We start from the raw sequence: 13,087 nt of genomic DNA, 5'->3' as shown, positions 1-13,087 counted from the left end.
ATGCTGATCCAGAAAAATAATTAAATCATGGATTAATATTTGTTTGAACTTTTTCTTTAGCATGTAGTCATCAAATTAAGCAAGACCACCTACTCCAGCTCGTCATGCTTATCTTCTTTCCATGGACGTTTCATGACCAACTGATAAAAGTCAGAGATCATGTCAAAACTTTCTAAAACGCATGCATACTCATATTGTTTAGATGCAACGAAACAAAACCAAGAGAAAAAAAGAAAAAAAAGGGGGGGGGGGGGGTGTGGGAATAACGTAAGGAAGATTCAAAATCCAAAACTGACAAAGCGATTCTGATTGTTTTTTGAAGAAATTGATTATATCGTCCAAGTAAGTAGGAACCTAATCCTTATATGTGGTACCACAAAAAGCTAGATAGGAAGACAAGATCGGAAAAGTTGTGATCCTGAAAAGGACGCGAATTGGAACTTGGCTCGTAAGTTGGACTAATTCACACAGTTTCCCTTTTTTTCCATTTTTCTTTCAAGGAGACTGGTCTTTCTCTTACATGCACGTCGTATAATCATATTTCTTGCGATTGTGAGCATAAATATAATATAATATTGAAGCACGTCTTATTTTCCACGTGTTCCAAGACTTTATGTGCAACTAGATAGTACGGACCGTATTTTCTTCCAAGCGTTATAAGCAGGCATGGTCCCAATGAGATAAGGCAGAGCCCATGCCTGAAAGCACAATCCTTGTCATTGTTTAATTGCTCAGACAACTCGTTTTCCAGTCGACTTGGAACGTTATCTACCGATGTTTAGTTCTATGAAATTTTGTGTCCCACCAGCATAGTCACTAGTCACTACACATATGTTATATAATATATATGTATATAGTTTACTAAAATATCATGCCTTTTTAGTTAAAATAATCAATGGGTTTGGCATAAGTCATTTTCACTTTAGTCCCTGACATTAAAAATATATATAAATTGTCTTTAAATTTATCCACCGTAAATCATTTTAGTCCTTCCGTGAAATATTATCTGTAAAAAATTTTGTTAAATTTGTCACGTGAATGACTACATGACCATTTTTAAGGGTATTTTTGTAAAGCTAACCCCTTTATCACTTAACAAGGATATTGACAGATTTTTCATGGAATAACCGAAATGATTTTCGGTAGACAAATTCAAGAACCATTCTCTCAATTTTCAATGTCAGAAACACAAAGGAGAAATGTCAATCTCATAGACTATTTTAGCTAAAGAGCCTAATATGACACCTTGATTGAGATTCTCTTCTTGGTTATTAACTAATCACTGTTACTAGTTTAGAATTTTTTTTTTTCCGAAACAAACGATGTTATCTACACTAAGGGGGTGGGGAATGTTTAAGCCTCACAATAAGCTAGCAATAATGTGGTTTAAGTTCGCCTTTGGCAATAATGTGGTTTAAGTTCGCCTTTGGCAATAATCGAACCTAAGAGCTCTCACTTATAAGTGAAAAGAAATACCATTAGACCATGTATTCAATTGGGAATTTGAGAGATTTTAATGGATCTATAAATCCATGGATTTTTATGAAGTCTAATTGATTTGTAGAGATTCCAGGTAAAATTTTGATTCAATTCCCTCAAAATCTCTTAGAGAGAGGTGGGATTTGTAGATACTTAAAATACACTACCAAATCTCTTCAATTACCTCTAATTCCTCAACTTCTTCAAATTCTTTAAAATCAAATTCTAATTGAATACACCTGGAATGTTATAAACTTCTTTAAAATCCTAATTGAATACACTCAGATTTCTAAGGATTTTAATAAACTATCTTAAAATCCTGATTGAATACATATTGAATTTCAAAGAATCACTTAAATTCCTGATTGAATACCCCTAAATTTATTAAAAGAATTAAAATTCCTCCAAATCCCAATTAAATACACCACCTAAGATTAATAGTTTAGAATTCCTATTATAAAAATCCAAAAATAATAAAAGCAACAAACTTGCAGACATGAGTTCGTATGCATTAGTAGGACCATATGGCATCCATGACTATCTAGTAGATAAAAAATATATATCAATTTTTTTTTTGTCGAAAAAAAAAATATTATATAGTTATGATTATTCATAATCTTGCATCTCTGAGTTTATAAGAGGATAAATATTAAGAAGACTTCTCAAAAATACTCTCGTTAAAGTATATTTTTAATACAATATTTAAAAATCTCCTTAGAATTTCCCTTATAAAAAAATATCCACACTGCACTTATGAGCTATGATATTAGGCAGCAAACAAATAGCATTGACAGGCAAGCACCGAAGTTTTTGGTTGATGCCACGCAAGCACGCAATTTTTGGTTGATGCATTATGATTTGGGTTCTCATCCAAAACCTTAATCATAAAAATAACAAAAATGTTCTTCGTATCACATATTTATATCATCATTTGTACTATCTCTACTAGAAATCGTACATATATTTTAGTGAGCCCCATCTCTATTAAAAAAATGATACAATAATAGTACAAATATATGGCAAGTGTATCATTACTCTAAAAATAATTTATCATCAAATGATGGAATTCAAAAGAAGAATAAGAAAGTTGGATCGTAGCATATACCCTCTGTGTAGAGTGATCGAGATTGCAAACGTAGAAAACTCTAAAATTACAAACAAACAAGTAGAAGAATAAACAAACTGATGATTCATTCATCTATTCTATATTATTAAGAGAACCCTCATTGTCAACTTTTTTTTTTTTTTTTCTATTTTGCCCTCACTTTTGATACACACTATTGACAAAAGGAGGGCAAAATAGTAATTTTGAACCTTTTGACAAAATGACAATCATATTCGTATTTTTCCTATTTTACCGTCTTTTTTTTTTTTGAGAAAATGACAATCATATACTTATTTTTTCAATTTTACCCTCACTTTTGATACACAATATTTACATAAAGAGGACAAAACAGTAATTATGTAATATTAAAAAAAATTTACACTTATTAAGAGAAATTGTGTGCTCTCTGCTAATGTGTGTGTGTATATATATATATATATGTATATAATGCATGGAAAAGTCAAGCTATGAACAAAAGTTGAAAGCGACGCTCATTTTTCTGTCTACAATTTTGATTCCACACCTCCATCTCAAAGCTCTCCACAAAACGTGAATCCAAAAGTAAAGTCAATTGAGGGGAAAAAAAGCCTCCTTCACGAAAAGAAATAAAACACGTGCTAGTGATAAACAAGCAATAGGTGTTCCAATAGAAACAAATGAGATGGGTCAAGGAATGGGACTGATCAATGATCATGATCCACATATCTTAGTCCCAATGATCTTAATCCAAATTATTTAATCACTACCAATCACTAATTAGCATCTTATCCGAATCATGTCCATTGAAACCTAAACCACATAAGCAGATGAAGCTTTATCACATTAACAGTATACAATCATATTTATGTATTTTTGTATGTATTCGATTCTTATCCATCTTCTAATAATTAATAATTTAACTTATTAACGTTATCGTTTGTTAAAAAAAAAAAAAAAAAAAAAAAAAAAAAAACTTATAAAGTACAAGAAAATTAACCAAAATGATAAAAACTAAAAGATGTAGCAATGTCTTGTTGCTTTAAAATCAAATTTTGTGCATTTATTTTGTGTGTGACTTCTGTGTGATCTTTCTTATTAATTAACATATGTAAATTTATGATAATAAAGTTAAAAATGATTAAATTTGTTAACATGTCAATCAATTATAAAAACTATACACAAAATAGGTGTAAAAAATTTAAACTCTTTTGCTTCGATCTTGGATAGTTTGGCTTGGATGACATGGGAAGAACTACGTCAGGGCTTGCGTAGGCTTTATTGGATAAAACATGACTTGGTGGATCCCATTGCCCCCATTCTCCCGCGCATTATATCAAAAGTAGATTGTTCAATAATTTAATAGAAGAGGTCAGGATCATGTGACCTAAAAATTCTACGAGGATTTCGAGAATTCTCAAATTGTGTCCGTTTATCATACATCGTGCGGTTAGAAATTATTTTAAATACTTTTATTTAAAATTAAATATAAATAATACCTGAGAAAAATTAGCCGCACGATGTACGATAAACAAACACAATTTGAGAATCCTAAGGATTCTCACAAAGAGGATCTGGAGATGATTCTCATTCCTAAAAATTGGCCTTCATCAATTCAAGACATCACACCATGTGCTATCTGGTCCTACGTTTTTGTAACATAGTTTCGGTGCAGCTCAACACATGATATTTTCATAGCGATAATGTTACAAGTGTTTTAATCATTAGATTTAAATTTTATAATTATTAGAGTATTGTTAAAAGAAATGTTAAATCTTAAGTGTAATGTCCCACAATCCAATCTAAAAGTAAGAAGAAGTTTCCTAATTGTGAATATATATTTTGATTTTGTAATCAAGACCAAAATGTAAGCAGTGAATTATCGCATTTGACTTTATTTAACGACAAAATGAAAGATAAAATGTTGAATTAGTATCTTCTTTTGGAGTTTGGAAGTTTGAAACCTTGAGTACTTAAAAAGGGCCAAGTTCATCCCACCTTTCAAAGGGAAAATGATTATTAGCTTCGTTTAGGTTGGTCAAATTTGGAAGAAGAATTGCAATTGAGTTGTGGAAAATTTAAAGTCTGAATCAGAAAGGATATGATCAGATTATGCATTTAGATAATTACAGATATTATTACCAAACCATACTTTAAAAAAAGTATATATATATATATATATATATATATATATATATATATATATATATATATATTAATTTACTGTATTTGGAGAAGCAATGACGCAAGGGCACCCTCACTAGACACTACCAAGTTCCATGCGACGACCACCAATAAATAAATAAACTAATGAAGTCTAAGTCATCACAAAGTTCCAAGTGCAAAAAGCGCGCGCACAGAAGAAAGCACTTGAACGAAAAGCACCTATGGATTCTTGGATAAGAATAGACTTGTTAAAGTGGAGCTTATGGCCTCGTTTGACATTTCGGATTGTACTAACTATTTCCGTTGGATAGGATAAATAGCCACCGGATAGTACTGACTAAATTAGTAAGATGTTTGGTGCAGTATCGGACTAATGACCGTATTATTTATACTGTGTTTGATATTATACTAGATAGGAGGCATCAAACTTAAAAAAAAAATTTGAAAAAAGTGAAATCATTTTTTTGTTCCCAGATCTCTCCGCACCCCCCAAACACCCTCCCTCTCTCTCCCTTCTTCTTCCCCGACTGTAGAAGAATTCCAAATAATTGTTCCCCAGCTCTCTCCGCCACACCCCCCAAACTCCCTCCCTTTCTCTCCCATATTCTTCTTCCCCGACTAAATAATCCAGGCGTTTTGGTTGGTTTTATTAAGCAGGTGTATACCATGTTATCCTATCCGACCGGTTAAATTAATCCGGCGCTTATTTAGTACGAGTGAACGCCAAACACCCGAGTCCGTATAACTAATCTTATCCGATCCTTTATCCGATCTGCCAAACAGGGCCTATGTGTTACATAGATGTAGGAAAATCAGCAAATTAAAGGGGGGAAAATGGTGTATTGAATCACTTCCTGGTAGGATTCTGTAGCAATTTGTTCTATTTCAGCTATGATTCTACGAAAGAATCAGATGCATAAGCACCGGACTAACATGAAAACAGTACAAAAACTTAGGACGTGTTTGGTACTCTACTTGAATTTCATTTTTTAAACTTAAAAACAATTTTCAAATTTTAGGTCTTAAAAACTTAGCTAACTAAAAAATATAGTTTATTATCTAAAAACATAAAAAGTGAGTTTTTAGAGTTTTTAAAGGTAACTTTTTTCGTCTCTCCTCCAATTCGCAATTTTCAATCTCTCAGTTCTTTCTCTCACTTATCTTCCTCTCTATCTCGTCTGATCCTCTCTTCTTTTTCTTTCCTTCAATCATCTTTTACTTTCTTTCCTCATTTCTCATGTTTCTCCCTATCCTACGATCCTCTCTTTTTAGATCTTTTTGTTTAGTTTAAGTTGTAAGATTTAAAATTTTTAAATCGCAAACCAATCAAGTTTTTGAGTCTTAAAGAAAATTGTTTTCAAGAAATGTTCTTAAGAAATGTTTTGAGAAATAATACAAATTTTCAAATAAGATACCAAACAGGCCCTTAAAAGAAGTTTTCTTCAGAACATTATAGACGTTGAGAGCAGCGTACAATTACACCTTTCACAATGGCGAAGACTACAAGAACGTAATACTGGTGAAATTTTCTCCCATGGATTACACGAGGTACATCAGAATTTGAAAAACATCGACCCAAGGCACGAATGCTCGCTAAGCTGTCACTGTTCGACAGCATACAAGTACAAAGAATCGAATGATTTTAGCTTATTTGTATTGTATTTGATCATATTCCATCGCATTTTTAAGACTACGATCTGATAAAGATATAAGATGTATATGGCAACAATGAAGACATATCCAACTAAACTTCCAAGCTGTGCAAGCCCTCTGAACTTCGGTGCGCGCCTTCCAAATTCCTAGATGAAAAGGCTTCAAATTTTCCTCTCTGCAGATGCTCAAGGAAATCCATGACGACCGGATCAGTCCAAGGTGCTCCAAATGGAGCTTCAGCACCTGCAACCCACCCTAGATGGCCACCTTTGGGTGTCACTATCAACAAGCAGTTTGGATTGTCCTGACAAAACAGCAAGGGATGTACTATATTAACATGCTGATAGTATACAGGAGATCACCAGAGATATGTCAGAAATATTCTTCACAAGCAGAGGGAACATGACAGTATGCCAATCCATTTTATGCAAGTGATCCAAGGAAGATAACCTCTTTTATAAAATAAATTAAAAATTAAAAATTCTAACAATCCCAAGCATATGGGGTCCGTTGAATTTTTGTAAGAAACAGGGATTCCCTGGTCATTTCATTTTCAAGGGTATGCTCGGTCTAGAACAGTCCATCCACGGCATACTACCCTAAACCCTATCACGTTACTTAGTATTTCAAAAATTTGTGGTTTATCTTGGTGTAAAAGGCATTACACATGCCAAATTATATTGGAAATAACAAAATACAAGAACTATTGGAAAATAACAAATAAACCACTAATCCCTATGTTTGGATGAGGGAGTTTCTAAGTACCAAGGAACTCTCGGCTCGATTGTCAAAAATGCAATACAAGAACACTACCAATAAACTACTCAAGCACTACAAAGCCACTACTAAAACACTAAAAAGCAGAATTTCAAATGACACCTTTCAAGGAGTCGTTCGGAAGTTCTCTCATATGTATTGCATCTAGTCACTTCCAAGTACCTCTGTCTAACTTTTCTAGAGCATTCCTAACAAATATTGCCTCAGTTAACTAGGCCCTCATCCAAACATTAGGTAAGGTTTAACATAATTTAGGGAATATTGTCTTGGTCACGAGACTCTACAAACCTTGATATCCTCACGAGGAATTCCCCTGTTAGGAGCAATTGGATCATTTTCCGCCTGAAACCATAAGAACAATAAGTGTAAGAACATTTGCAATAACTGAATACAATTCTAGTTATGCCGCTCATGCAATCATAACAAGAACACTGTTTGATAGAAGGGACATAACTGTAAAGGATGGATGAGGTAAGTCATGACAAGGGAAAGTAGTAGTTTTGTCCTCTTCTTGTTTCGAAGGGATAAACAGTGATGGAAATATAATATAAAGCCACGGATTACCACTATTATGTCATAACTTGTGCTTATTATGCTCATCAATCCCTCCACCAATCACCAATCTATTCATTGTTAGAGGAAGAGATTATACTGGGCATGGGGGTTCCTTATCGCTCTATTTTTCCTTATCCCTCTATCTTTGCATCTTTCCTTCCCTCTCTCTTTTCTATCATTCCCACCTCATTCCTACCAAACTCGGTATAAGAAAACACCACTGAATAGATATGCCCCGGCTCGATATGTCTAATATTTCTTATAACAAGTCCACTATAAATTCAACCAGAATAATAACAAAAGAGCTTTTAGAATCTACACACACCAACATCTGCTGAGAGGTTCATAAAATGTCTATTAACCATATGAAATGTTCGAGAGAAAGATTACCTGAATGCAAAGCAATGGTGTGCAGACATCCTTTATGGAATTTGAACTACTGGAATTAGAGTAGTAGTCATCTACTGACTTGAAGCCAAACGAAACTGCAGTTTTCATTGAAGGTGTTCTCATCAGATGAATGTCATGTTATCCCATCTGAAATCAAATGGTTTCATGTACACAACATACATACCACGAGTTAGTCCGTCATCAAACTCCCTGACGGTCTTTGCATTGGCAGCCAATGGAATATTATACTCACCACCCATGTCTTCAAAAAGTAGAGCATGCCTACAATGTAGTGCCATAAAATTGGGTTATTTATCAACCTGAAGCTGAAATATAAACAACGGTTGAGAACATAATTTAATATTTCATGAGATTTACTTCTTGAAAATTTTGCAGAGTGAACTTGCAAGAGCTTTGTCATAAACATTATTAAAGCCCTTATGGAAGTCCTCGTCTGCAATGACCAAATTGAAAGGATTACACAATGAGACAGCACCAGAAAGACGGCATGCATTAGATTCCTGCAGGTACCACATCATTGAATACAAATGAAATGAAAGTGGAGAAAGGGATAAGAAAATTCCAGTGCAAAATGTAGGTCCGTGTATTGGTAATTTTTATAACTGTACAATTGTAGTGCACACACACTGGACAATTGTAGTGCAAGTCAATTGTCCAAACGAACAAACAGTACAGAAATCCTAAAAGTGATTGGTCAATGACAAAGTATACTGCCAGAACGTGAGAGGAAATGAGTGAAGTTACATTTTACCTGACCCAAGTAGCGAACGAGAATGTTAGCACCAAGAGACCAGCCAGCAGCATACATATTAGCTTTCGGATACCGAGTGCCAACATGAGCCACTACTTCACACATATCTCCTAAAAATGAAGCCGAATAGAACTGCACATCAGCGCCATAAGATAACTAATCACAAAACAGGCTTAATAAACACATCAAAAAGTTCAAATCTTCAGCATTCAACTCCCATCAAGGAACCAAAGAAAATCCGAACTCGAAAACAACCACCTCATGACAACAAGTATCAATCCTGCCGATTGTAAACAATGCTAGCAAAAAATGTTAATTAGGATTATAAGTTTAAACACAGAGAATCACAAATTGGTACAATTGTAAAATGGAAATTGATTGGGCCAAAGTGAGAATACCTGAGGAGTTGTCACAGGGCTGCCGCCGCAACCGCGGCTGTTGAACACCACAACCCGCCATCCTTTACTTTTGGCGCGAACCAACATGTGTCTGACATACGAGTCATCACTCCCTCCAGTTAAACCCGGCTGCAAAAACACCCATTACCCAGAATCCAAATTCAACTTTTAACTCAAAAGCTTTGCGCTTTTTTCATTATTGTAATTTTTCCCGGGAAACAAACAGGAAATAATGTAGTGAATTCTATCACTTTAAAATGCTCTTTTAACTCCAAGTTTGACCACACCCCTTAAAGGAAGAGAAATGTGAGAGCGAACGCACCAGGAGAATGAGGAGAGGGGAATCGGGGGGCAAGAGGCGGTCGTCGCCGGAGACCCAGTCGAGGGCGACGGCGCCGTCGTCTGCAGTACGGAGGCACTCTCGGCGAAGCCTGACGTCGGGAGTGGACCTGTAGAACGAAGCGAATATGGTCTCGACGTGGCGGTTCGACCCGATTATGGGATACGGGTCGTAGGGTCGGGTCACGGTGGTGAGGACGGGGAGGAAGAGGTCGCGGGCGCCACCGAGGATTTCGAGGGACGGGTGGGCCATGGGGGCGGCGGATGAGTTGACGGGGAGCGAGGAGAAGGCGGAGAGGCGAGTGCGGCTGTGGAGATGGGACACGTGGCGGAAATAGGAGAGAGGTGGTGAGTAGCCCAGGGAGGCTCTGGCCATTGGTTGGTTGGTTTTGTATGCAGCGGATAGCTTGACGAGTGGCTTTCGGAAAGACAACAAAAAGTGTTTCTCTCTCTTTCACTATTTGGCTACAAACGGTTAAATAATACTTGTATTAAATAAATATATTTACATAAAATATATATATATATATATATATGTTGAAGTCATATTTAGAATAGGAATGTGTTTGTGTAAATCCTAAGGAATCTGCAAAAGTATTATATATTCCCTATTAGGATTAAATTACTTATTAAATGTTGTAATCCTAAAGTAAAATGTTTTACCTTTTCTACTACTATAAATAAAGACAAAATGAGATGAATCAAACACACTTCACAATTACACATCTTTCTCTCTACTATTACTGCACCATCTCTCTTTATATGGCCTCCATAATTATGCCTACAATACGTTCTTGACGCTGCGCTAAAGATAGTTTATTCTTCAATCAGGGGAGTATTACGTTTAAATCATTTTTTTATGATTAATTTATTATTTTGAATTGATCTACATGTTATTGATTCAATTTAATTTTTCTGTGTTGAACGTGATACAACACATTGAAGATGCAATTCTGGCTTACAGAGAAGGATCTTCTACAAATTCAAAGGCTTTTATTTGTTTTCTACCAATCAGATACGCTTAAAATAAAGTAAAATATTTAAAACGACCATAATGCATGAAAATATTCCCCATGATGCATGAACCCCCTACATTTATATTTACCTTCCGATATATATATATATATATATATATATATATATATATATATATATATATATATTGTATATGTTTCATATATTTGTCAATATATATTTGTTTCATGCATTACGCAATTATACTATGTGAAATTTGTGAGTTAAATAATATAAATAAATTAGAAACAGTTAAGGTTGTTCAAACCCTAGATGTCGAAAAAAAAAAATAGAGAAAAAAAAGAGGAAAATTGTTGAGCCGCGCCTAGCTGGCCTGAAGCCAAGCCAAGACAGCAGCTCCCTTTTTTTGGGGGGGGGGGGGGGGGGTGGGGGGGGGAGGAAGGGGGGCGGCTTTTCTGTGCACGAACCTAAACCCACACGCTGGGTTTATCACCTGACAGACCTACAGCCTTGGCCCGCATACCAGACTGGGTTTAAATCACACCTGGGCCCATTTTTTCCTCTTGGCTTGCTCTGTTGATTGCAGCACGTTGGGCTCCATCTTCTCATTCTCAACCCGTGACTGTAGCAAGCCTGCAAAGCTTGTTTTGCAGGTTGTTGGGCTACTTGCAGCAGCCTCACACGACCCATCTTCACACTGCAAGCCTATAGCTTGCACATGCTGATTGGGCTACCCCGTGTGGCCTGCCCAAGCCAAATTTGGCCCGTTTCTGCTTCTAACTGCACCCAACCATGGGGTGCCCACGGCCAAGCTCAAATTAGGCTATACTTTTTACCTAATAATATTATTTTATTTCTACGATCGACCCCGAATGGTTTCAATCTATTGAATTAATTAAAAGTGACTTGCAGTCCATTAATCTGATAATGAATCCAAAATTATTGACTTGAAGATCACTTTTGGACATTAACGATTCAATAATTTCTTTTGATACTTTGAACTATCACATACTTTCGTAGTAACGAAACTCTCACATTTGAGTTCCCGAAGAAACTCAAATCCACTATACTTAAATTAGCATATTGCATTATGTGTTTCTTACAAGAACCTCTTATTATGAACTAATTGTTCATAAAACTAAATTGAACCTGTAATTTCCAATTTAGTGCCTTTGAAATCCGAAGTTTTCATAAAACAATACACCCATTAAAACTCGACGTTTTTCATGAAAACCATGTCTTAGCACTCGAATGTTCTAACTTTGATGCTTATGGTTGATTCATTCTCAAAGAACCAATTACAATCTTGTTCCCTCCATTCAGTGGATTGTCGTACCGTCACAAGTTCGATTTTCGTAAATTGGATGTTTCTAATAGAAACCACTTTATGTGGGGTACAAGATGTGAATCTCCACTTGACTAGCAAGAAGCTGAGAAACCATTGAAACTAACAATGGCAAGGAAGAGTTGAATAAGCCTCCGCTATAATCTTCATTCGAAGACTTATGCTCAAAGCATTATCAATGGAGATACCTCTCGAAAGAGGATTCCATGGCTCTTTGGCTTGCTCCTACGGACCATGTGATCATGAGACATATTGCCCGAAGCACACCATGATTACGTCCATGAATGAGTACAATTCTGAAGTTTATAAATCTGATCGAATTTTGACTGGAGAATATTTTTCTCGTCATTCCCTATTTCTAACTCGCCCCTGAAGCAGCAGTGTAGAAATCAGAAGTTTACCACATTCTCGGATCTGATTACTACCACAAATGTGAGAGAAAGGTATGGATCCAATTTGGCTAGAGTCTACAGAATGGCTCGACCCAGTTTGGTCAAAGCCTACCGAATGGTAATGCACTGCTTTGGCAGGGATACACTGAATGACATACTCTTTCACAATACAATTTCGAGTTTGTTTTTACAACATATGGTAGAATCAAAGCCTGCCAAGGTGTGGCATCATACCCGAAGCGTGATCTTTGGCACCTAAGACCTAAAACTTCAAGAATAAGGGATAATATTCCCGAACCTTAACCCTACAAAATCTTCTTCCGTCTTGATGGAATAGATCATTGGTTATGCATATATTTGTGCCCCTATCAATGTTGTTAAGGAGTACCATTCTAGTAGTCAATATGTGAGACTAATTTTTGCTCCACCAAACACCGTTGGAAGAGCAGAATTTTGACATGGATGGTCTTGTTTGCCGAATCCCCTTAGTAAACCATTTACTTTGTGAACATTTTTCCATGTTCTTGGATTCAAGCTTGGTGTATGTTTTACTTATGGATAATTTTATTGATATTGTCCTCGAATATGAGTTAATTGAATCATGTTTCTTAATACATGTGACCAATTCAATTAAACACGTGATTAGGTTGGAATGTGGGAAAGTTAGTTGTCTGGATGAATGCGTACTACGCACACTAACTTTACACTTAAATCACATCTCTAACAACGACTTCATGTCTATCCAACCAGATTAAGAGCATTTGC

General features: G+C 35.6%; 1 protein-coding gene across 1 annotated transcript; it reads right to left on the bottom strand.

Moving 5' to 3' along the window:
• Nucleotides 1-6,246: 6,246 nt before the first annotated feature.
• LOC137711100 (embryogenesis-associated protein EMB8-like) lies at nucleotides 6,247-10,136 on the bottom strand. Its single transcript, XM_068450304.1, has 8 exons — nucleotides 9,594-10,136; nucleotides 9,272-9,400; nucleotides 8,874-9,005; nucleotides 8,480-8,622; nucleotides 8,286-8,383; nucleotides 8,102-8,196; nucleotides 7,445-7,498; nucleotides 6,247-6,683 (listed from the first exon to the last, which is right to left on the bottom strand). The coding sequence occupies exons 1-8, from the start codon at nucleotides 9,984-9,986 to the stop codon at nucleotides 6,471-6,473; spliced, it is 1,257 nt and encodes a 418-aa protein (XP_068306405.1). The 5' UTR covers nucleotides 9,987-10,136; the 3' UTR covers nucleotides 6,247-6,470.
• Nucleotides 10,137-13,087: the final 2,951 nt, after the last annotated feature.

This window comes from Pyrus communis, chromosome 12 (assembly GCF_963583255.1).
Source record: "Pyrus communis chromosome 12, drPyrComm1.1, whole genome shotgun sequence".
In the NCBI taxonomy this organism is placed as follows: Eukaryota; Viridiplantae; Streptophyta; class Magnoliopsida; order Rosales; family Rosaceae; genus Pyrus; species Pyrus communis.
The sequence above is the reverse complement of the archived record's forward strand: the minus strand, read 5'-3'. Positions and strand labels throughout refer to the sequence as shown.

Coding starts and splice junctions, on each gene's coding strand:
- LOC137711100 (XM_068450304.1), bottom strand. CDS start 9,986: ATGGCCAGAGCCTCCCTGGGCTACTCACCACCTCTCTCCTATTTCCGC. Junction 9,006..9,271: donor GCCCTGTGACAACTCCTCAG/GTATTCTCACTT, acceptor GCTGATGTGCAG/TTCTATTCGGCTTCATTTTT. Junction 8,384..8,479: donor CTCTGCAAAATTTTCAAGAA/GTAAATCTCATG, acceptor ACTACATTGTAG/GCATGCTCTACTTTTTGAAG.